Raw genomic sequence first — 26,558 nt, 5'->3', positions numbered from 1 at the left:
TGCTGCTCATTGCTTACGGAGCAATTCATCTTCACTATGCTCAACGGGAAGTGTGATTTCTACCGTTGTCCTTCTAGAGGCAGAAAATGTGGCTGAATTTATTTTATAGAGAAAATGTGTGGAAACAATCAGAAATTAAGGCTCATTGCAATAGCAGACTATGGCCTACAGAACATAATAACAGCCTGAACCTTGATGTTACTGAACCAACATAAAATTTATCTTTGTTGAATTATAAAGATCAGAACAAAATTATGATGATCTGCTTTTGAACACTCAATATACCTAAATACACAATTCCCACATTACATGCAGCCATGTTTAATCCATGATGGTTCAATGTTGCCGTACAGCAACATTTTCCATAAAAGTATGTTGTTGACTCGGGGCAACAGTTGTATTTTAGCAAGTTTTCATTATTTAATTTGCAAATAACTTCCATTAAACTATCAAAAATAAGGATTTAATCACTTTATAGTGTGAATCCCGACAGAAAAAGGCCAGGAAATTATGTTTTTAGACTCTTTTTAAAGAGCAAACTAGCAAAACTGATTCCTTTAGAAAGGTCCACCAAAAAGGGTTTCATTTTGGCTTCCTGAGTCGTGACAAATTAAAGCTTCATTACAGGGGTGGATGCGTACCCTGATGGAGCAAACACAGTAGCACCGCAAACTGTCGGGGGCAGAGTCAACCGGCATCGCTGATATGTGACCAGAAAAAGGAACAAAGAAGAAGAAGCTGCCGCGATGTATTTAATGGCTGCACAGACCACCTTGATCTACTGGTTCCCTGTTGTCTTCCCACCTTTTTAAGTATTGCACCATTTAAAGGAATTCATTTAGGAAATGTACCAAAAATAAGTGTGCTGCTTGAGGGCCACAAGGTGCAGTAGCAGGTTAAAGAATATGGCAAAGCGATGCGATTTCAGATGTTTGTAACTTCACACTAAATGTAAGAGAGGATCAACCCCCAAGTGGGACCCGCCTGGCCAAAACAATTTTAAAAAAGTCACCCTAATCTTTAGCTTAATTATGGCATGGGTTTATGTTTACATGCTCCCTAAAACCTCTTCTGAAATGTAGGATCTGTGGTTACTGTGAATCCCGGTGGTGGCTTTTCTTTTGGTCAAACTTTTAACTATAATACTTTAAGTGTTATAGTTAGCCATCGCCGCCATCCTCCCCACTCCTCGTGCTTTCTGCATTATAAGCAGAAGTGGTAATAATTACAATTTTTTTACAGGAGGTTAATGTGTGGGTTTACAGCCTTTCATAAGAGGGGAATCGTGTATCTTTCCTTTAAAGACATACTTGGTTTTGCAGTAGGCCACCACACAAACGATGCCAACCACTAACAGCGCCACACAGATGCCCGTGATCGTCAGCACCCGCCTCTGGTAGAGCTCCTCCGCCTCTGTGGATGCAAACACGCACATACAAATGCGTTCATGCATTGGACACAACAGACAAGAAAATACACACACACACACACACACACACACACACACACACACACACACACACACACACACACACACACACACACACACACACACACACACAGCATGAGCGTCACTCCACTGATGGTAACTACAGAAACAGTTTTTCTCAATCCCCCTGCTCTACAGTATGTCGTCACTTTCAACTTAAACTTGTAACTTTACTGCAGTCATACAGAGCTGCCAACATAACGAGGAGTAAGTCTACCATCTCAGATATATCACCATAAAATGCCTACATCCTGACGCAGCCTTCCTGCTGTCCCTGCACAACTGTGTTTACGGTGGCTGTGGGGATGTGATGCTACACATGACACTGAAGGCGATCTGACTGCATGCCCGTATGGATGGGAGCAACAAAAGGCAAGACCAGGTAGAAAATAACAATAATAACAGTATAAAAATAAATAATTCAAAGTGTTTCCACCACAGTGACCAGCGACTGAGATAAAACTTCAGTATCCACAAAGCTCACCGCAGCTGTCACAAATGTTAATTATTTCTTATTTTTATCTGAACAGGTCATTTTATTTATTTTTTGTTTTTGCAAGTGGAGTGAGAAGCATGTGTCTGCAGACTCGGAAAGCAGAATCAGACTCGCTGTCCTGGTCTCCTTCTGGACCCATATAGAGTCCTTCTTTTTGCTTTGCATTGGGATGCGGACCTGGACCATTTTCAATCAATAAACTAAGGTTAAAAAACTGATTCTTTAGCTGTTAATTAATAACAAAATGTGGAGGAATGCAAAACGTCTGACAGTCTGTGTCGTGTACATAACAAAGACAAGGACTGAGTGTGAAATCCGACTGGTATTTCTGCATTAAAAGCTATCGTGTAGAGCAGGGGTGCCAAAGTCCAGTCCTTGAGATCTACCATCCTGCATCTTTTAGATGCAACCCTTCTCCAACACACCTGAATAAAATGACTGGCTTGTTACCAGGCCTCTGCAGAGCAGAATGACATGCAGATGACATCTGAATGAAGTGCGTTGGAGAAGGGTTGCATCTAAAAGTTGCAGGATGGTAGATCTCGAGGACCGAACTTGGGCACTCCTGGTGTAGAAGTACTTTGGCTTCTGTACTTCGTTTACTCGGAGAGTTCAGTTTGTTTGTGGAGGTATAAATGCACAACCAAACTCTAATACAGATCAAAGAAGTGAACTCTGGTCTGCTTACAAACGTAGGTCTCGGTTAGCTTTAAGTGAACCAAATACAGGAAGCAGAATAAAACACCAAGGACATTGTGGGTAAAATCTGAATAATAATCGAATCAAATTGTGATATACCCGACGATTCCCACCCATAAAAGTGAATAGATTTGAGGGAGATTTGTTTAATGCCATCAAAGTATTTTGTCAACTTAAAATTGAGAACAAAATGAACATTTTATAAGTTTAAAATGATTTAACACTATTAACCATCATAGTCAGAAAGGTACATCTAGTTAAGCTAACAGGTAATAATTTAGCTTGTTGGAAATTAATGTTTTGGCCTATAAATTTAGTTTATTAAAACAGATGCACCATGACGAATTGAACATAAATAACTGATTGAAGTAATGAAGTGGATGCTACGAAAAAACACCAATAGGCCATCATTTTCATAAAAGTATGAAACTATTTACATTTTCCGAAGGACATACTTCACAGAAACAGTTCACTTTTCAATTTATCCCAAATAATATATAATGTAAGTTACCCTTTATTATTCATATTATATATCATGTTTATGTCACTATTTATATTTATATTACTGTAAAGTCTATATTTAGAGATTTTGTCTATATATCATTTTTGACTGATAAGGCACTCTCTTTTTAAAGTGCACATAACAGTCGAGCCAGGACAAACCTGCCCAAACTGCTGCAAAGGTTTTTATTGTCCTCTCTGACTGAGAGGTATTTACCTATTAAGGAAAAGTTTTTCTTCTCTCTGCAGATGTCCCTGATGTGTGATCACTGCCCTCAATAAAAGCATTTTAAACCTTTTTTAAGAGTTTAAGAGTCTTTGTTTCAAATTCTCACAATACAACTAAGGACTAATAAAGCTTTAAAAGTGTCCCTTTTGACAAAAATGGCATTTGGATGGGAACCTGATTTACTAGTTGCTTTTTTGTCGTCCAGTAGGTGGCGGTGACAAAACAACATTAGGGGTCTGGGAGTGTGGATCCAGAACAGCGGGTCTGAATCTGCGGTTTTCTGGGTCTGCAGAAACATATGGAGCAGCTTCAATCTTTAATAACTGCCTGTAAGACTTAAGTTGTTTAAGTCTTTACACTTCTGTCTGACTGGATAGTGAAAAATCCAACTGTCCAATCAGAGCCGCTGACTTCCTGTCTTGCGTAAAAAATTAAAACATTAAAAATAAAAAGATGAAGAAGAAGAAAAAAAAGTGGTATTATGTAAATAAACTGGCATTTATAAGGTTAAAAATACAAAAATAAATTGACAATTGTTCATGATGATGACTATTTCTAAATACTTCAGTATTTGACAATAAACCCTATTCTATTCTATTTTATTCTATTCTATTCTAAATATTGTCCTGATACCAAAAAGGGCCTTAAGGGTTAAAGTATGATTTTATTTAAGTGGGCGCTGAGGGTTAAATGTTTATTTTATATCCCACAATATCATTAAATATGACCTACTCAGGTAACAAAAGTAATCGGGCTATCATCGGTCTTTAAAGTCTACCTCCCTTTAGGAACCTGGAGGACATGAGCCATCTGCTCTCTGATTGGACAGTTTGATTTGACGTCATCCAATAGAAAGAAGTGTAAAGACTATCAAAAATCTGCACCTGCAACTTTGGAGTCTTGAGCACAGTTTCGCTTAACAAAAAACAAATCCTTACATTTATACAGAATTCTTTTGTAATGATGGATAATCTTGAATTTCTTACAGATTTTTTTTTCATGTCGGCAAAGCTCTATCCACAACCAGAAGCATGGAAAAGTGTTTGCAAACATTTATTTGCACTACAAAATCGTTATGTCTGAATTGAGCTCATATATACTTGCCAATTTTGTTTAGGCAAAGATTTGGAGGGAGACATGAACTTAATTTTTTAAATATATTTTTCTGTAGCGTACCCCTGATCCCACCTTTTTTTTCTTTCTTTCTTTGACCTTTAAACCTAATTCTGGTCCATAAGTCAAACTTATGGACCAGAAAAAAAAATAGTATTGTTATTGTGTTAATGTAACTCCCCTGTTTGACATTATGGATTTAATCAATCTATACTCTATTTTAAATAACCTTATATTGTTTTGTATTTTATTACTCCTATTTGCTCATACCCAGTTATCTCCCAGTTATCTGTGACAGCAATATTATGTGTGAGAGAAATGATATTTCACAACATTAGACTAATTAAGTTTTAGCATGTTTTTGCAGTGAAGCTGTGTGAATGCTGCACCATGCTGGTGTATCTACTGTATGCTAATTCAGATTTGGAGCCTGCTGTGGCGAAACGCTCTGTTTCAGAACGGCAAACGCAACAACACGATGACAGAGAGAGCAACAAACAGAACAGAACATGAGGGGAAGAGGACGGGAATAAAAGCAGACAAAGCCCAAGAGGTGAGGGAGGAAGAGAAGAAGGGAATACATAGACAGAGAAAGAGGAAGGGAGCTGAGAAGGGAATAGGGGCGTGTCAGGAGAAAAGTGCAAGGAGAAACAGATCCTCAGGAACCAAAGACTGACCTGACTTCCTCGTCTATCAAATAACAAGATTAAAGAGGTTCTTGAATTGTCTGTTTCGGCCAAGTTAAAGTCTCTCAAGGTTTTCAATAACCTCTTAATGTCCGAATCATTGTGCAAGATAAGAATGCTAAGAGTTTCTGCAAGGCTTAGACTTTAACTACGTATGCACGTACAAAAGACAGTTGTTTTAAAATTGATTGGCTGAAATCTGATCATTTCTAAAGTCCTTTGGTTAAATCAAAATCTGCCATATTTACCAAATTTTTACCTATTTCCCCTCTCCCATCCCACAAAAAGCTCTAGACACGCCACTGAAGGGAAGGGAAGGGTGCTGAGGGAGGGGACAGCAAAGGGCCTCTGTAGGGACTGACATTAGAGAGCCTTGGCCCGGCATTGTGTGTGTGTCACGGGATACTGATATAAACAGGCGTGGAGAAAGAGAAGGCAATCTGACTGGAACAGTGGGGCCAACAGCAATCGTGATTTAGGAAAGGGCAAGCTCTTGGTACTGACAGAGTCAATCAAGGGCATCATAATAATAATAATGACAGTCTATGTCATCAGGCCTTTTGCTCACTTTTGGCAATGCTTTTGACTCACAGCTTGAATTTATTCGACCACCTACTGAAGCCAATATGTGTATTGCCAAAGCTCAGTGGATGAGCTAAACATTGAAACGTTTGATTTTTTCGCTTTTCCCCTGATGTAGTGTCCACATATAGTCACGTGAAAAAGAAGATATACCCTCTTTTAATTCTTACATCTTTTTTTCATCAGCACATTAAAAAATGATCTGATCCTTAGAAGGCCTTAAATGACAGACAGCTGTAGATAAACAAAAACATTGTATGTATCACACAGTGTGTGTCTTTTTTTATTATTATTTACCAAAATGCAGAAGCAGCATGTGAAAACTTAGTGAACCCTTATTGCTTCCATGGGAATTAAAGGTGTAAGAAGCAGCCAGGTGCAGTTCTTCAGATGCACCTGATTAACTGGTCATCATTAATTCGAGTGCCTCTATAAAAACAAAAGCTTTGGCAGTTTGATGCTCTGGAACAGGGATCACCAACTCCGGACTTCTTGGACCAGTGTCCTTAAGGTTTTATATATTTCCCTGATGTGACATACCTGATTCAAATCAAATGGTTCTACAACAACTTGCTGTCAAGCTCTGCACAAGCTTCTTAGTGACCCATTAATTTGAGTCAGGTGTGTTGCAGCAGGAAACATCTAAAACCTGCAGGACACTGGCCTAAGAGGTTCAGAGTAGGTGATCCCTGCTCTGGAACCTTTAGGTGCGTGTTAACATAAAGATATCATAAAGATGCAATTGCTGCAGCCCAGTCGTTTTGGAAGGGTTACAAGGCCGTTTCCAAACTATATACATACTATTACTCCACAGTCAGAAAGATAATTCAGAAGTGGAAAACATTCCAGTTCTAGAGTCAGATGTGTCTGACAACTTACGTTTGGCTGAAACTGGGTCATGAAACAGAACAATGATCACAAACAATGGCCCAGTTAGAGTCCAGACCTCAATCTGATGAAATGCTGTAATAAATGCCCAAAGTTGAAACAACACAGTGAGCCAAAATGTCTCCGTAACAACATGAGAAACTGATAACATCATACGGTTACTTCAAGTCATTGATCCTAAAGGTGGATCTTGTTTCTTTCTTCACATGCTGCTCCTGCATGTTGACAAACAAATAACAGCACTGTGTAACATCACATGTAATTCTCTGGAAATTACATTTAGCCGAGTTTAAGATATATTAAGGACAAAATTATTTCTGTTTAATATGTTCTGATAAGTCAAAACTCTAAAGGGGGGGTTTTTACTTTTTCACATGACTGTAAAACTTTGATTTGGCCAGTAGATTCTGTTTTAATTCATCTCTGCACTTTCTCTCATACATGTACCCCTTCCCAGGTAATTTGTCTCTTTCTCTAATGTCTGCTTGTCCAAATTTGTCAGATCAGAACAGGAAGAATGCATGCAGAGAAAGGAGGTTAGGTGTCTTAAAACCAGGTTAGTGGGCAGAAGAAAAAGGGACAGGTTGAGAGAGACCCAGTTGTTGGTTTTAGAAAGAAGATGGCACAGTAAGGTGTGATTGTGAGAGGATCTTGGCAAACCATTTAAGCACAGCAAAATGAATAATAATGTTCCATACCCATAAATTCAATTTTGAGAAGCCCTGCCAGCGCAGAAAGTTGTCATGGTAAAAAGAAAGAGACACAGGGTCAGGTGTAATGTCCACTTTAGAGCAGATATATTATTTCCATGTCCTGTATGTGCTGAACCAGGATATGAGTTAATTAGCAATGTCAGTCATCATGACTGACACGCGTACCATCTTGTAACAGACAGACAACTCAGACAGCCTCAGCTCTGTGACCCCCCAAAATGAAGGAAAATTAAAGAAAAAAGAAAAGAAAAAACAGAACCAAAATTTAATTCTGAAGCAAAAGGAGAAAATGAACCAAAGGCAGAAGGAAAGAGACATCGGCAGGCAGGAGAAGGCATGCAGACACACAGAAAGACAAAGACAAGACAAGAAGCCACATGACTTACTGCTATATTTACTAGACCTCATTTCTGGAGTAAACAAAATCAGACAGAAAAACAAAACACAACAAATGAAAAAAAAAAGACGATAAGAAAAAAACAAGAAAAAGGATTAAAAAAACACTACAGTTGATGAGGCTGGCACAGTAAATGGGCGTGGGTGCTGTGACCTGTTTGACTAATGGTAGTTGTGTGCCTTTGTATTGATCACAGCATACCTCTTGTATAGCACGTTGTCCCACTATGGCTGCATACAGCTATTATAATCTTTCAGGTGTTTTTTTTAGGGAAAAATCATCCCAGCATTTCATATTTCTATGTCTTTGCATGCATTACTGGTCATAAAGAGAGTGAAAAGTCATTTCTAATCCTAACTGAGGGTGTCTTCACCATCATGGTGCAAAATAAAGTCACATTGTCACACAGACACATTGTAGAATGACAAGACTGAATGATGTCAAAAATAAGCGGACAATACATACAGTGTAATATCTGTGGATGTAAAGCCTATTCTTGGTTTAAATTTGACATTTTACAGTGTGGATGTTTCTATAATAGACAAACAGCAAAGCAAGACAACATGGTGTGAAGCAACAGTGTAACCTTTGGAGGAAGAGAGCAATATCCATCCCTCTGTTTTATCACTATGTGATTGCTTGGACAGCAATGTGAGAATTACAGTTGGGTGTTGTAACACAGCCAGGTGCACAGAAACCTTTAAAAGTGCTAATTCTTTATGCCTGAGTCCTGGCATCTCATCTGGTTTGCATCCGATTGCACCAACAGTGACTAATTTTGTCTCCTTATCACTGTCCAGGCAGTAACAGGAGAGTGACAAAACTCACTCCATTTGCATCCCTAAGATTCAAAGAAGTAGTTCAACATTTTGGGAAATTCACATAGTTCTTCCCAACAAGGGAAGTTACAGTAAAACAGAGCCACTTCATGTGCTAGAAGAATTTATAGTTGTTCAAAACGAAAAGAAAAACCAATGGAGCGAAACCCTAGACATCAGAGAAAGGAAAATACACAATACTGTGTTATAAAAGGATAGCTGTACTTTCCTTTTAGGAAGTCTGCCCTGGATGGCATTCATAATTTAACTGCATGGTTCCTCACATTGAAATGGAGCTAAATTCTTTTTAATGTAAGCTAACAACAGTATTATTAAATTTTATTGGGTTTTGTTGCAATTTTTTAAAAGAGAGAAAGGGAAAATACGTTTTCCAAGGTACTTTTGTGTTGATATTGTTTACAACAGAGAAGTAAAGCTATGTGAAGGTCACTGTAAATGCTTTAAAGAATAAAGAAAAGACAAAAACAATGAGCAAAAAGTGTTTTTCTCATCCTCAGTTGCTGCCATTCCGGTTATGTAAAAGGCTGGATTATTTTCTAGGTAGTATTGCAGTGCTAACACTAGTTAGCTAGCTAAAGCTTCAGTTAGCTAACACTAGTTAGCTAGCTAAAAGCTAGCTAGCTGTTCCAGGTTTTTTTTTGTTGGGGGGGGGTTGTGTATAATCTTGAATTGAGATTTTATTATCAAATGTGTGAACAGAGCAACAGCAAGTTGTATATATCTACATAAAGTGCTGATTAGTGTGAAAAGTGTGTTCAAATTTTATGTTATCTCAGCTAAGTGCACAATTTGCCGTAGTCTTTCTTTTTTATGCTTGTAGTAAAAAAACAGAGCTAACACACTGTTAGCTTAGTTAAAAGAAAATACTACTGCAAAATATATAAAACTACACTTTTCAGTGTTTTACAAGAGGTCTGGAGTGTTTACAAAAATGAAATGAGATATGTTTACTTATGAACTTCAGTGGGCTGGAGAGTCAGACTAGCGGTTTCATTTGGTGTTTCACAGTGTTTGTTCTGAGTTAAGCTAAATGTTTCCTTCAGTTTCATATTCACTTGTAAATCCACCTTTTCTTCTTTCAAGGCAGCAAAAAAAAAGTAATTTCCCAAAATGTAAAACCATTAATTTAACTCAACCACTGTTGAAGCACATACAGAAATGTTACAATCTACAAAGCAAATTTGGATTCAACCTTAAAAAAAATTCAAGCAGCAATTAACCACATGCTATAAAGAGACATTTTATCAGATGATCCATGGATGCTCGGAGGAAAATAATAATCTCTTTAATCAAGGCAAATTCTTTTCACTGTTAAGAAACCTAACTTACTCTGTACTATGATCACTATCACAGTGAGTCATGTAATGTGGGTAGACTCTTGTGAACAGGAATATGAACCGAGTATCCGATTAGCAATTTATGGACTCACCATAATAGAAATATATTCTTGTTTAGATTAAAGTTAGTAATCAGAATATTGCTGCACATTATCTGATGACTGAAAATGTAAACAATTTTACTCTTTATGTCAAAATTGGATTTTAATTTACATGCCATATAGTTATACTTTTAGAGCCACTGTTGCTTCTTTTAATAATTAACAGCTAAAAATGAACCCATACAAAACCCATTTACCACCTTGTTACTACTCCAGGTAGTAAAATACTTTTCATTATATCTGAAAAAGGAGCACATGGAAAAGTAGTGAGCAGTATAAAACATCAGCTTCTGTTCACATGTTTTTGCATAGCTAAAGAAACAAATCAGCACCGATGGACCATCTACAAAGAGAACTAACAAAGTGATTCAGTAAAAGCAAATAATTTCAACCTTCTCTATTGCTTATCATGTTTATTCTCTGTCTCCTCTGTTTCGTGTAATTCTCTGGATCAGGCCGTACTTTGAGCACAACTGACAGATTAAACACAGATTTTTAAAATGGAACAGTAGACTTAATAATGTAAATAATTGTTTGCTGAATTGTCACTTAAAAGACTAACAGCGCTGTAGCTCCAATATCTAGTACGATAATAAAGAAGATTTCAAGCAAGTGAACTGGCATGAAGCATATATGATAACACTTTAACATCTCTAGATTGGTTGTTTCTGGTTACCAGAGGAGCACCACAGAGGAACCAAGGGAGACAGGGAAAGGAAGGGGAGGACACAGAGTCATGCAAATCCACGGTCACACATATATTAACTTACATGAAACAGAGGAACAGCTTTGTAAACACACATATGCACACACACACAGTGTTCAAACCATCCAACCCCTCCAATCCAGCATGCAGCATCTCAGTGGGAAAGAGACAGACAAGAGCAAATGGACATACTGTAGAAACCGGCCATGACGGAGTTTTGACAGCGGTCCCCGGTATAGTCATTGGGACACCTGATGGAGGGAAAACAAGACACAGAAGGGGAGCAAGGAAGGGTAGGGGGAGAGAATGGGGTGGGTTTAAAGATACAGAGGGGAGAAAGGGAAAAAACAAGAGGCAGAAGAGGGGAAGGAGAAATAAACAGATAAGAGGAGAAAGAGGAAGGGAAGGAGGGAGACATAAGAGAGCAGAGAGATGAGGGATTAGAAACTGCACAATCTACCAACTACAGAGAGAAAGAGATGACCTGCATACTCTGACATCACCACCATCAATATGACATCACTGCGACAGTTCAGACGTCATCACAGTCACAAGGGTCATGTGATGGTAGTGCAGGAAGTAGGAGGGGTCAGACATACGATCGTTAACCTCCAATTCCCCCTCCCACACACTAACAGATGCAGACACACACAAATATAAGTAAAATGGAGTGTGACATAGTGCATTTTCTTCTCATACTGACCTCAGTACTCAATTTAAAATTGGTTAAGTTAAACTGTTCAGGTTAAATAACATGTAAGCATGTATTTCCCTTGTTTTTTCTCATTTAATGTCTTCTTGTGCTACCACCTTGGGGCAGAGAGTAAGCTGACAACAAGCAAGGCGATCAGTTCAAATTGCAGCCTCCGCCTCCCTCCTCCATGTCTGCCTTTCACTTTCTGAACACACTCAGAGATGTCGAGCAGGGGAGCGTATGAATGCTGCGCTTGCAAACAGTAACCACCGACTATACATTTAACAAATCAATCTGAGTCGAGTGGCTGGCCATTACAGTAACAAGATCTTTGTCAAAGGCTAACAGTTTAAAGCAGATTTATTGTGCATCTATGGAAAACTAGACCTTGTGATTTATTTCAGAATCTTTCTATCAAGTGGTAAAGAAATGCATAATCCCACATTACATCATCTTTGGTCAACTGGGAGCAACACAATATTTCAGACTGACATACAGTACCAGTCAAACATTTGGACACACTGTCCCATTAACCTTTGACTGGTGTTATATTATTAACTTACGTTACACACACAGTCAACATAGGAGCAAAATTAACATCGATTTAATATGTCTGGAAACTTAATCACCGTAGGATAAATATTTTGTTTTCCTTTTATGTATGTTTTGATCTCCATATAATCATGATGGAAACTCCATAGCTGGTTAACCTTTGTGTTTATCAGGTACACTTAAAAAAATGATTGAACTTAAAAAAGCAAGGCAACCAGCTGTAAGTTTTTTTTGAGTAAGCTCAACTAAAGGACTATTTATGTTTCCTTTTCATAGGTACATCTGTTTCAAACATCACTGTTCTCATATTTTCGTTCCTTTCGTTGGTATAGTTATTAGTCAGTACGTCCACCAGAGGGCAGTGCAGAGTTCACCTCCGAGTTCCGACTTCAGTTTCAGACAAAGCAAACATGGCATCAGTGAAGGAGATCACAATAATGTTCATCCCAGAAAGCGACATAAAAAGAGGCAGTGAATAGACGGTGGAGGTTATTAAATACGTTGCAGCTTCTGGTTCTTTTTTTCTTTTGCAGGTTGCACTTTAGCTATACTGCTCAACACTGCCACTGCGGTTTCCGATGGTACTACTTTCACCGTATAGCCGCATGGGCCCTGAAAATGGACTAAATAACCTCGTAAATGGAGCAGAAGACGAACAAAATCCATATCTGTCTTTTGCATAGAGGATAAACGGGCCTTAAGGGGTTCTGGTGTGAAAATAAGAGCGAAATTCAAAGCAGAATCTTAAAATGACCAAAGTTATGATGAATACTCAGGTTTACTTGTGCCTTTGAGCTGAAACAACCGGGATGTTAAATACGTTGCGGCAACTTATGTTCACATGCTTCCTCAACCTAATGGTGTAAATAAATCTGAATAGTCTCAGGTTTGACCAACTTAACATTTAGATTTTGATTTAGACTCTATGTAGGTTGACACATGATTTTGTTGTTGTTGTTGTTGAGTTACTTTTTAAAGTTTTCTCAGCTACTCATTCTTTAGAAAACCTGTCCTAGCCAGAGTACTTGAAGTAATCTTTTGAGGTTGTGTAAAAAGGTTCATGAACTTGTACCTACTGCTCAGCCAGGGTTCAAGCCCGAAAGTTTACTTTATTTATTTTTACTTTTTACAATGACAGGGTGAGAGGAGTGTGACTGGGTCACCCCAAAGAAGCTATCTAAAGCTATCCAGTTTTCCACAGACAAAATGGTAATAAACAAGCTATAGGCTAGTTATTCTTTGCTTACAAGCATGAAAGGAGGGGGCTCATGGGATTGGGAAAATGTAGCAGACAAACAAATGTTTTGACAACTTGGGCAATTGGAAACATTCTGGTCCGCACTCCAGACCACTTGGTGGCAGTAGTGCATCAATTTGTTTTTGCCAACCACCAAAAATATAAAGAAGAAGAAGAAGAAGAGGAAGAGGAGGAGGAGGAGGAAGAAGAAGAAGAAGAAGAAGAAAATGGAAATGGAAATGTTTATTCCTCCAAAGGGGGGCATGGTAGAAAAAGTTTGAGAACCACTGAAGTATAGAAAATGGGTGGATGAAATACAGACTTCCTAAGTAAAAGAATGAGTAGTCTGAGAAAACTTTAAAAAGTAATTCAACCAGCTGTAAAGCATTTTTGAATAAACACGTCATAAAAATCATCTTGTGTTAACCTACTTAAGAGAGTAAATCAAAATGGAAACATTAAGCTGGCCAAACTTGAGACTGCTATTCAAATTAACTTACACAAGTATGTTGAGGCAACTTAACATGAGTTATTTTAGTTTAAAGGTCCCATATTATACATTTTTTCAACAATTTCATATGGGTGTCAGAGGTCCAACAACAATGGCAGCATCCACTACTGGGAATAGTGGTTATTTCCCTTCGTGAGGTCACAAAGGGAAAGATCTCAGACTCACCCGTTTGAGCACACATTCGCTAAAAAGTGGAGCAAGCAAGTGAGAGAGGAGGCAGAATTTTCTCATTTTTGGGCCTCATACACAGGTTATGAGGACACATATGACTGTTAGAAAACATTTAGAAAGTGAATTTTGCATAATATGAGACCTTTAAAGACACAAGTACACCTGAATATCAGTCTTAACTTTGTTAAATTTAACATTCTACTTTGAGTTACCCTCTTAGTTTAGTTCACACAGCACCAGAACCCCTTAGTGGAGTTAACTTTAAAAGGCTTACTTTACAGTGTAATAGCTAGCTTTAATTTCCTGCTGCAGCAGTTCATCTGAATATTTCCACTTAAACCATCTGCTTCTGCTGGAAATTCCACTGACCATGGGAAAAAAAAATCAAGGGTGCCTGAAAGCAAAATTAAGAGGTGAAAAATGCTAGAAATGATCTGCGGGGTGGTTGATGTCATCAGGTTGGTCGCTATGGCAGCTGGCAAGGCAGCGGTCTTTGTTTCAGGCATGTTGCTGCACACAAAAAGCAAAACCATGCGGTTTCTATGGGATGTAATGTTGCTCTGTGCACAGCCATGCGGTTAACTCCTAAAACTGATCTGTTTCTGACCAAAAAAACAAAAAAACAAATAAAAACCGGACACACATATTCAGCCCTCCGCAGTGTGTGAACATGATAATGGCTGGAATAGACTTTGGAATTTCATAAACAATATCCTCCATGCAGCGACAGGATGTGGTGCCGTGATTCTGGCTGGGTGGCGAGCTGTCAGCAACGCCACGGGATGAACGTGATTCATATTCTGGCATCAGCCATCAAATTTAAAACACTGAAACTAACAAGCAGGCTCCTCACTGCATCACAGGAAACAAAATGGATACACATGCACATTTTAGTGATATATATTTCACCCAGTCATGATGTTGACATTTTTCTGTTAATCCTCATTTAAAAAAAAAAAAAAAGGAACATTCCCTATTTTAAATAGCAAGCTTGAGAAAATTAAAAAAATCTCTAGAGAGTGCTTTCAAACCTGATATGTTTTGAATTGTGTGTTATAATGGGTGTCAAGGCTTTTACCTCACCACACATAATTGATTTAATCTTTTTATTGCTGTAATTGATAGTAAGTGGTTTTTACTGCAGTCAAATGAAAGATAGGCAAGATATAGAAAACCTGATCCGACTGCAGCGTATTATACTGTAGATGAGTCACAACAATTAAATGCAGTCTTATGATAGTATGGGTGTGGCAATAATACAGTCATTATAGGATGACGGAAGCTCTTCAGCAATTTCTTCTAGCCCCAATTATAACCTACTGCATTTATTCTAGTGATGTAGTGCCTGGTCAACACATTCATCCAGTTTAAAATGCAAGGACCTTCCTCCTGCCCTCTTGCATACACTGTCCACAGAACTGACTGGGTATCCTTTTCTCCTTTTTCTCACCACTAAAGAGACAACTTGCATTTTGAATCAATTACAGCAAAAACCCTCAGTAGAGCCCACTCAGCAATTTCCCAGAGATATAAATAGAGCAGAGAGAGAAAGAGGTGGGAAAAGCAGCCCTATGCCGGCAAAGCTTTTACTGTATATCATTTCTTTTCTCTCTCTCTCTCTTTTCTTTGCTTTTTACTTCTCCCTCTCTCTGCCTTTATCTCCTCATGCTTGCTTTCCCTACCCCCACCCTTCACCTGCACTGTTTTCTCACATGAAATGAGCAAAGAAGACATTAAGCTAGCAAACCTTTCGTTGCAACCACGTGCATTAAAGCAAATCATTTGTTTAATATTGTTACATTCATTACACAAAGACTAATTTAATTTAACTAAACAAAAAATTTAACAAAAGTAACTAACTAACTAAATAAAAAGCACACAAAGACAGCCATGAACATTATGTTCAGGCATCAATGCCAGTCTAAACTAATGGCATTTGTAAATTAGATTAAATGAGTTTCATTGATTTGCAAGAGGAAATTTGGCATTTTGAAGCTTAAGTTCAGAATCCATCCATTTGTTAGCTGTACTTGATTTCTATCCTGTGGGGCTTCAAGGTGTGATGAGCCTATCTCAGCTGATATTGTGAAAAGGACAGGTTTCCAGTCTATCGCAGGGCTTGCACAGAGAGAGACAACCACTCTCAACCATTATAGTGCAGAAAAATGGACAAAGTAAGCTTCCTGAGAAGATAGAGGAGGCTATAGGCTTCCCTAGCTGGCTTTTGCAATAACTTTGGCCAGGATCTGGCCAATGATAAGCCAATGCCGGTAGGTCGGCCAGTAGGGGGAAATGAGAAGGTGACCACTCATGTGGCTATCCAAGAAACCCAGTGTCTCAGCTGGCAGCTAGTTCAGCTGGGCTGGAAATGCACTGGATGGAGGTGAAAAGTCAGCTGGTGTTGGCTTCTCTGTGATCAGACCAGCTGCTTTTTAAATTTGAAGAAGACTCATATTCACATAATCAGCAGAAAATCTCCTGCTGCTAAGTGCACGTGTAAATGGCAAAAGCAGAGAATTCTCTGCACATTCTGCAGGTGTGAGATGAATGAAAAAGATTGCAGTAATTAGTCATTTCATTAACAGTGTTTCTAATTATAAAATATATTTTAAAAAGGTGTATAATTCCTGTGCATATTGCTTAATCTTATTTTAGAGTTACGACAAACTTGACACCTATGCTTATTTGAAAGCTGGACAAAGTAATATTTGACACAAATCTTGATGATCATTGAAGGATGGAGCTGCCTAAAGCATGCAGTGTATATACCTTTTGTCTGATCAATTAAACCGAGGAGCTGTGAATCTCTGCAGCCAAAGAAACATAAAGTTAGTAAAACATACCATGCTTTAATGTGCCCACAGCTCACTGCAGGGAATGCTTGTATGAGCTCTTCCCCACTTTCATCTCAGTTTTATCTAGGATGCCTTTCTGCATGTTCTGTCCTCCACTTTAACCTACAGACTCCATCTTGCAATACAGCTTACATTCCCCTTCAGAGAAGAGGAGATTATAAGTTTCTATGTCAACGGTTGGTGAAAGGGAGTTCGCAGAAACCGCCTCAACTTTCAGAATTATCGTAAATTTTTGCTGCCTGCCAGTGTCATGTCAGGGACTGATTTGCAGCTGTTGGGCAGATTCATGGGAGACTAAAAGAGAGCAAGAGTCTACATATCTCTAAAGTGAACAAGCAGCACAGACAGTCTGCAGACAGCAGTCTTATTTACATCCTGTTATTCACTGGCCCTAACAGACAGGCCAACAAAGAATGACAAAGATGAGAAGTCACTGTAGGTCTCCAGAAACTGCAGGCTGTTCTGCATCTTCCTAGAATATGTTGTATGTAGTGTTACAAAGCACACAAGGTTGTACAGTCACATTTTGCACCACTAAACTGTAATTTATGTAGCTAATAATGTCTATATAAACCCCTTTTAAACTAAGTTTTCTGCATGTCAGCACCATAAGAATATATTCTGATTTATCCTTCAGCAGTGACCGGATGGTAAATCATATGGGAGGTAGAGAGAAAGGCACACTGAGAGAGCAGGAGAGAGAGAGAGATGGAAAAGAAGCAAAGAGTGCACGTTTGAAAGAGACACCTAAGGATCTAAGGATAGATTTCTTGCACGAGTTATTTTGTACAGGAAGCATTACAACAAAGCTTTCGCTCATGCATGACTATACACACCATCTGTTCTCCACACCATCAGAGGAATGACCCAATGCTTATGGCAAAGAAAGTTTAGAAACAAAGACATCTTACTGGGTGGAAAACAAAGACTTTGATAGCTGGGATTAGACCAAAGTTTCGGTTGCAAATGCAATTGTTCTTAAACACCCCCAATGTGCTAAAACTGGTTGAAATGGCTTCATCGTTGGTTGAAAGTAACTTATCTACTATATTTAAATTCACTTAAATAGTGAAAGTATCATTTTTTTATAGTTTTTTTTGTGCATTTAACTACTTCAATGTTGCCTTAACTTCGCCATGTTTCGATGATATGACATGGTGATATCTATAAATTACTACAGCTCTTTTAAGCTTTAGAAACTCTCTGAAGTGGCCAGTGGGTGCATATATTAGCAGTTTTTTCAGTGCCAGGTCATTGCTGATCATCTCCACTTTTGTTTTCTGCTTTGTATATTTATTATTCTTCTTTTTATTGGAATGCCTACCGCAGAAGAGCATTTCCCATTTCTAGAATAATCTTGGCAAAGAATGATCTCCATCGTCCTTCTTTTCAGTCTGACTTTTTTTCTCCACTATCAAACGTGCCATGAGGAAAAACTGAAGGTGACACTGATTAGCTTAAAATTTTCTCCACTTCTCCTGTAGCATCAAACCCAAGTTATGGTGATTATAAGCGTTGGCCTCTTGTTTAATTTGCTAAAATGCAGTTTGTGACATGTTGGGCAAGATAAACAGTTTCCCTTATCTGTAATAAATTGATGTAACTCAGCAGTGAATCATGTAATATTCAGTTAATGAACACTTCTGCACTTGCTGCTCTCAACACCTACCAGTTTAATAACTATTTCCTGAGGAAAATCCTCCTACTCGCATTTTATGCTTACAGTTTATTCTAAATCCAACACATAAAGGGCTAAAACAAAGACATGAGCACTGAACCACTTAACCACTGCTGCTCTGCCAAAAACACAGCTTGTCCTGTCTCTTACCTACTGAGACATCACCAAACATGGTGGCAGACACTGTTCTCAGGAAGACATTATCTCTGTAGAAGCCAAGCAGCAGCTCACAACTCAGTGGGGGCATAATGGACAATGACCCGAAGATAAAAATGTTATATTTACTTTTATTTTGAGCCTTAGCTGATATCACTCCTAGGGAAGAAAAAATAAAAAATACATGCAAAAGATACTGGTTTTCTCCTAAATTCTAGTTCTAGCTTGATACGCACTCCACCAGTTCTGTTAGAGAAATTATGAAGTTAACTTTAAAAAAAAACAATCAATTGTATCCTCTTGCTGAAATTTAGATAAGAGATAAGTGGAAATAAAAAGAATAAACAATATGTGAATGTTTAAAATCATCTTAAGCATCATCTTAATGTTTAAAATCATTTTCAAACTTGAAATGGAAAGATTTAAATATTGTAAATGTTGTAAATGAAAGAACATGTTAGAAAAAAAAAGTAAAGTAAAGTAAGTAAACACAAAACAGTTAATTTAATCAGACTGTTTATTTAGGAACAATGAATGCTTGTTGGGTTAGCCATTATATATATATATATATATATATATATAATTGTGTCTGCTGAGTGTCTTGGATAGCAGCTAAATTGCTAGATTGACTGCAGCCATTCCTCTATCATGTTGTCGCTGTATAAACAGTTAAATGTGAAAACCCAAGAGTGCAAATCAGTGTCCATCAGTGAAGCTCTGACATGTGTTTTTCCTGCTCTGTCCTCTTTGCTGCAGGGTGCCCTCGGCTCACAAAGTGTTCCATAGCTACATGCCAACAGAGTGACCGTCAGCAGAGACAGCAGCTAATATGCTATGTCAGCAGGACGTCCTGTTTAACTTTTCATGGAAGTGTAACTTCACTGAGCAACAGCATGCTTGGAAACTTTTTTCTTTTTAGCGAGGAACAGATTTTAACCCTTAAAACTCCAAGGCTATTTTTGGTTTGCCTGTTTTTTTTTGTTGTTGTTTGTTTTTGTTAAGCTCAGAGCTTTCAACATCCAGAGATTTTTTCAGGACAGCCTCAGTTGTGAGGTTATGAAGACAAAATGATGTAAAATGAATGTATTAATAGATATAGCAGCATAAAGGCCAACCAGAACAAGAAAACAGAATTGATTACTAAACAGAACTTTGTAGAAATAACACATAGATCAGCAGGGCCACGCCTTTACTCATCTGCATATCATTAGTCTCATTTCCACCAACAGATGAGGGTCGGGATGGTTAGGGTAAGCTCAATGCCTCAGCTACATAATAGCATGATGTCATCACAGTGCAACACCTTCCTTAAAGTAGAACCAAAACACGACTCAGAAGGAGGAGAATGGTGGTCATCCAATAGTTTGTGTTCTTTCCTCTTAGCGGTGCTTCATAACGGCGTTTTAAACAGACATTTGTTCTAAACAAGGAGCCGTTCCTGCTTTGTTTTATTTCTAAGTTGCATGGGAAGTGACTCGTTTTTTTCAACCAATCAGCGGATTGCAGTGTGTCAAGCACCACCCATTCAGGCCCGGTCGGTTAGTTTGGTACCCCACCGGAAGAGTCCCAATAAAGTACGACGGGTCAGGTCAGATATTAGGGTACCTGTCCCAGTTCTCACGTGTGGAAACATAAAAAAGAAAAACATCCCAACCCGACCGGCACCCGTCAGTGGAAAGAGGGTTATTCTCTCAAGTTTTGGCTTTAATACTGGCATTTAAACAAACACAAGAGAAACTATTTACACTTTTTCCTCCAGCTGTCTTGTTTTTTTTTACTATTTACAGTTTTGTATGCTGCTATTTACCTGCTATCCTCACTAAAACAACTCCAACTCAGCTCGTTTTTGGCACCAGTGTGCATCAAAAACATGTTCTTGGTTTTATTACAGAAATCGTGAACCATTATTTTTGTTCTTTTCAGACAGACATAGAACTTTCTGCTCACTTGTTGATCTTTGGTTGGACATTACCGTCAATTTAAGCTCTCTGATTAGTGGAAAGTTTGACAGAAAGAGGCTTCATCGTGATTTCTGGGTCAGAAGAGAGGTCTGTTAGCAACATAGTAGTCATAGTGATCTTTTTTTATTATAAAAATGTGATAAATAATGGCGTTATCATGGATTATTTGTAGTGGATTTATCATATAGCCTTAGAATAAACACTACATTTTGCAGCTGGATTGTAACCTCCTGGATGGGATACAGATGCCTGGAAAACTTCCATAGAGCACCTAAAGGGTAAGTTATCACATTTTATTATCACAATTTACCCCACAGACACACTACTGCTCCTGAGAAATTATTGACAATATTAGCGATAGCGCTTGGGAGCGCCGGTGATCTAAATCAGTGGTTCCTAACCTAATTTTCTAGGGGACCCCCTTCTTGCAAATACTAAAAAACCATGGACCCCCTGTGCTGAAACCCCCCCCTTTGTTTCATGCTTTCAAAAGTGAGATTCTCCCCATAAATAATATATTCTGGCTCAGTCATGTCCTTTGATGAAGCCAAAGTTAAATTGACAACATATAGCCTTACTTTTTTCCTTAAAATAGAGCCAATGTGGGAACATTAATCATAATGACTCTGAATGTTCAAAGCCTCAGGGACCCCCTTTGTGCTTTGGGGGACCTCCTTGGGAACCACTGAGCTAAATGACTCTTAAGGGTTAAAAAGAAAGGGAGGTAAATGTTAGTTATAAAGAACATAAAGCTGTTTTATCAGAATTGTAATTAATGATTAATCTAAAACAGTCTTAACTCATTATTTAAATGCTTAATAATAATAATAATAATAAAAACTTTAAAGGATATTCGAGATTTCTATTGTTTCCCATACAGCTGCATTTCCTCCCAGTCCACAGTCAGACTTCACTCTTACATAAAGCGGTCTGATTAGACTTTTTGGATGCGTACGAACATTGAGTGCAGGTGAAGATCTGTCACAGCTGTCTGCTCTACACTTCTGTGTGCAAAGTGAAAACAACCCTCGGACATGGTGGAATGGGAAGGCAGGCTGCAGGCTCGAATGTGGAGGGGGAATAAGGGGGAGAAGAGAGAACCCGGTGATGCAGTGACAAGGGACAGTGAGATCGCAGACAGAAGAGAGACACTGGGATGGAGAAACAAGGGGAGTGACTAACAACGTGATGTGCTGAGGGAATGGGGGCTGAACCGAAGGCAAACTTACTTGCAGGACAGCTGGTTAATACCATGTATGAAGTAACAGTCTCCCCCGTTGACGCAGTAGGCCTTCTCCGAGTCGTTGCAGCGCCTCGCATGACTCACACCTGGAGACGGGGTTGTGGTGGTCACTACGAGGTAGATGAATTGAGAGAAAACAGACAATATAAGCATTATATTTAGTACAACACCGTACCATGTCACAGTGTAATAAACTGGACTACTTTCTGGGCACACAGAAAAATGTAATTAAAGAAATTCCCAGATTTCCTGACTCAGCTTTCCAAAATTTTCTGGCAATTTTCAGGGAAAGCCTCTGAAGACACTACCCTCCACACAGATGGTGCAAGCTTACTATCTTCCTTCTTTAAACACCACTAAAAAACAGAAAAGATGGACATTCCCTCCAAATCTGAAATCCAAATTGCCTTTCAAAATTGACGTTTGAAGTTTCAAATTGAGACAAATAACAAAAGACTTCCTGACTCAAAACAGACTCACAATAAATATTTTTAGCAATGTTAGCTGCATGACAACCAAGGTGAGAGCGATGCTTTTCAGACCAAACAAATGTCCAAAAATTTTTTTTATGTTTATCTTCTTTCCTATGAGATAAAAAAGGTTGAAAAATGTGATTAATTTTTTTTTATTTCACATGCATTTATACTCTTTCTTAAACTATAGTGTTGAGTTTACAGAGTTTAAATTAAAACCTCAATAAAGTGATTTTTTAATTGTTGAATTGAACCATCATCCAGTTCATTAAAATCAACAGTTTTCGTCAATGTTAAATCTGAACTGTAATTAGTTACAGTGAATTTTTAAACCCCAATATTTTTTATTATTTACAAGCAATTTTTCCAGTTTCTCATTTCTATTCACAACTGCTTTGTTTGTCCGTGTCCTCCCCTGACAGATTTCCACACAGACAGACAGACAGATAGATAGAAGTGTGTTGTTGCTTACAGATCTGCACGCTGATTAAACTTGTGGCGTTTTCCTGTCCTAGTGAGTTTTCAGCCACACAGGTGTAGTTGCCAGAGTCTTCCACACGAACACGACTGATCTGTACCTTTGAGTTTTTTCTTGACCGAAAGGGAGACACAGAGGCAGAGGAGAGTGGTACAAAGTAGACAAAAAAGGCAGGGTCAGATTTAATTGGAAAATGTTAAGGAAAAAAAAGAATAAGAATAAGAATAAGAATAAGAAAGTGTTACCTCAGATCTAAAATAAAGGTTTCGCTTTAGATTTAGTCAAACAAGCAAAAATAAAATAAAAGAAACTGGCGGTAATGAACTTGTATACTTTCAGGTGTTTTAAGGTAAAGCAGAACTTAAAGGAGCTCTTTGCTTAAAAATAAATAAATAAATATTACAAATTTAACAGTGGACATGGACAGAATTTGAAAAAGTGATCTATGACAATATATAAAAGTGTTTATGTGCTACGCTGCTGAAAGATTGACTGGAAAACCTTGAATGGATCATAAACCAACAAAAACAGAAAAGAAAGAAGAGGAAGAAGTAGCAGCCCAGTGCTGGACATCACAAACAATCAACCTGCCGGCTAAGAGAGCGTAGAGATAAGTAGAAGTTAGTAAAAGCACATTAATTCCAACAATGGTGGAAGCTCCTGACAAACCAACCACCACCTTCCCTCAAAAACAAAACACATTCAGCAGCAAAAGTAAGAGGTGATGAAAAAAAGCCAAAACAAGAGTAAATAACGGTGTTGCTCGTCTTTAGTGGAAACAGATTTTGGGCAGTAAAGAACTAAAATTGGATGCAGAACTTGAAACTTTTCCTTCAGACTGGTAATAATAAAACCATCTTACTGTACGGATGCAATGTTGAGACACTTCTGTTTGGTATGTGGGAATTTTCAAATAGAAACATTAATGAAGATATCTTTTTTGTGCTGTTTTTGCCATGTTTATGCCAAAAATCAAGCTTATATATATATATATATATATATATATGTACATATATATATAAAAACTGTACACATGTAAAGGTGGCTGCTATAATTACCAGTAAGATCAAAATGTTTTTTGGCTATTGTCATTTTAGATAATTTTCCACTTAAAAAAAACCCTTCTCATTATTGTTTAGTATGCTGAATTTACAGTTCTTACAACAAGAAAATCCATTTTGAACAGGATTAGAAACACATGCCTTGTCTTTGAAACTCTCCCCTCCTCGCTTTTAAGACCAGAGTAGCGTTTAACTCTACGTTAAAGTCCACCTTTAACTAGTCTCTAAGCCAGGAGGGAAGGTGTTGCACATTACAGAGCCAACATATACCTGACAGGCTGAAAAGTTTTTCTCCAAGATACATGAATCCATTGTGGAAAAGTCTTGGTCTACGTGACTGTGGACAGATGAAAATATAAAAATCCAAAAGACTTACTTGTTGGTTTTTATCTTGAGGTCTCTGCCTTTCTGAAGCTCATGTCCATCTTTATACCAGCGGAAGGAAGGGCTGGGGTTCCCTGACGCCTCGCACTTCAAGTACAGCTTGTCCCCTTCCATCAGAGACTGGCCTCGCATCTGTCGCAGCTTCGGAGCAGAAGCTGGACAAAGACAGACGGATTTAAGTGGAAAGGAGACAAGGAAAGAAAAGAAAATCAAAGCATTTATTATGGAAATGAGCTGAAGACATTCAATTATTCTATGTGCCTTTGTTTGTACATGTCTGAATGTGTGTCTATGCGAAGCAAACACTTTTAGAGGAGGATCAAATGTTGAGGTTAAAACCAGAGGAAACAGGTCAGAGTTCACATGTGCAAGGCCATTACATAACAAACACACATGCTTTCCTTGGTTCCACACCTTGGAGTTAAACTTGATTATAACCTGGACCCAAAAATCAATTTTCAACCTTAAAAAGAACCCTTGCAGCGAAGCCTGGCCAAAATGGTCTTGTTTCGTAAAAATGTCCTCATTACAAATCACTTTGTTAATTGGTTTAACAAAGAAAACCACTCCCTTGAAAATGCTCATGTAAAAGTACTGGAGTAAAAATTAGTGAAAAAGCAGCTAATGTCCAAGGATACAGCTTTTAAATAGGTATCCTCTGTAGTCACTATGCATGACAGGATTAAGTTGTATAAGTCTCTTTTTTACATTTTATTTGCACCTGCATTCCCTGTTCCCTCAACTTTAAACTTAATTATAACCTGAACCCAACCCTTTAAAGGTGCATCTCGCAGTGAGGCTTGGCCCATGTTTTCTGCAAATATCCTCACTCCAAAGGTATAAAAGTCAAGCTGGTCCTCACAAACACAGTCACACACAGAGAGAAACACACCTGGGTAAGGTGTGAATCCTGAAAAGCACAAACAAACTGAAAGCTTAAAGAGAAAAAAGATCCTGCCACAGAAACTGCAGTAGATTTTCACAATGGAGCAATGTCTGTGTGTGTGCATGAGCTTCATCTGTCCCTGGAGACGTTCACTCTCTCTCTCTTCTCTTAAAAACTACAACAGACTGCATCACTGACACCAGTGCAGGCAACACAAGCACACTGAAGCTAAAGCAAAGAGACAGCTCTGCACCACCTACTACCACACATACACACAGCATGTGCTGTTACCTACATGCCTGTGTGCCCTAATATGAGTTTTACACACAGAAACACACTCACACAGAGTAGTGATAGGACATGCTTGATCAAATACATGACAACTGTTGTGCAGGCTGAGCTGCCCACGGCTTTGCTGCAGCTTCCAGTCCTCCTCGTACAGTTGCAGCAGACAGTTTTGTTTGTGTGTTCGTGTAAGAAGCATTGGTCAATAACTAAGTTTATGTCTCGCCAGTTCTGCAAAAAAAACTCAACATCCTTGTTCTGCTTACCCAGTGGAAAAATTGCAACTCCAATTTTTATGTTCTCCTGTGATATTAACCCTTTAAAGTCCACTAGATTACTGACGCCCCAACTTCAAAATGTGTTTATTCTGAGACTAGATGGTAAATCCAGTGCATTCAGTGCAAATGATCATTGATAACATCATTATTTATCACATTTTCATAATAAAAAAAAGATCACCATCACTACCATGTTGCTAATAGACCTCTAGACCTGGAAATCCTGATGGCGCCATTTCCTGTCAAACATTCCACCAATCAGAGCTTCAGTTAATAGTAACGTCCAATCAGGAGCAGCCAAAGATCAATAACTAAGCAGAGAATTCTACGTGTGTTTGAAAAGAAGGAAAATAATGCTCCTCTATGGTTGGAAGAAAGCCAAGAAGATGATTCTGATGCACGGTGGCGCCACAAAGCAGCTGAGCTGGAGTTGGTTTAATGATGGTCGTAGGTACATAGTCGCATCAATAACTGTCAACAGTAAAAAAAAAAAAGAAAACAGCTGGTGGAAAAATGATAAAAATGTAAATAGTTTCTGTTGTGTGTTTGTTTCAATGCCAATATTTTTTCTCCTGAAAGCCAAAACTTCATCCATTGCTATCCAGCTGATATTCCGCCGCTCAGGTAAAGTTACTGTTGCCTGTGGAAACGCAGCATGATTAAAGTTTACAAACCATTTCTGCACTCTAACCGTCCCGACCCTCACCCGTTGATGGAAAAGAGACTAATGATATGCAGATGAGAAAAGGCTTGGTCACCGTTGATCTGTGTGTTATTTCTACAAAGTTCTGTTAGTAATAAATTCTGTTTTCTTCTTCTGGTCGACCTTTATCTATTTCTATTCATACATTTATTTTACATCATTTTAGCCTCATAACC

The 26,558-nt window shown here is 38.3% G+C and overlaps 1 protein-coding gene across 3 annotated transcripts in view; it reads right to left on the bottom strand.

The window, feature by feature from the left end:
* nrg2b (neuregulin 2b) overlaps positions 1-26,558 on the bottom strand; it is a 74,698-nt gene that overhangs the window by 11,327 nt on the left and 36,813 nt on the right. For 2 of the 3 annotated variants that reach the window (XM_041991011.1, XM_041991014.1), the window contains 6 exons: positions 24,223-24,385; positions 22,780-22,898; positions 21,821-21,944; positions 10,969-11,027; positions 7,382-7,405; positions 1,311-1,413 (listed from right to left, as the gene is read on the bottom strand). In XM_041991011.1, the coding sequence (XP_041846945.1) occupies positions 1,311-1,413; positions 7,382-7,405; positions 10,969-11,027; positions 21,821-21,944; positions 22,780-22,898; positions 24,223-24,385 (592 nt within the window). The remainder of the gene's footprint in view (positions 1-1,310; positions 1,414-7,381; positions 7,406-10,968; positions 11,028-21,820; positions 21,945-22,779; positions 22,899-24,222; positions 24,386-26,558) is intronic. The other variant, XM_041991012.1, reaches the window with a different exon arrangement.

This window comes from Melanotaenia boesemani, chromosome 7, assembly GCF_017639745.1.
Source record: "Melanotaenia boesemani isolate fMelBoe1 chromosome 7, fMelBoe1.pri, whole genome shotgun sequence".
NCBI classification, from domain to species: domain Eukaryota; kingdom Metazoa; phylum Chordata; class Actinopteri; order Atheriniformes; family Melanotaeniidae; genus Melanotaenia; species Melanotaenia boesemani.
Note: the sequence above shows the minus strand (reverse complement) of the source record. Positions and strands in the feature narration are given on the sequence as shown.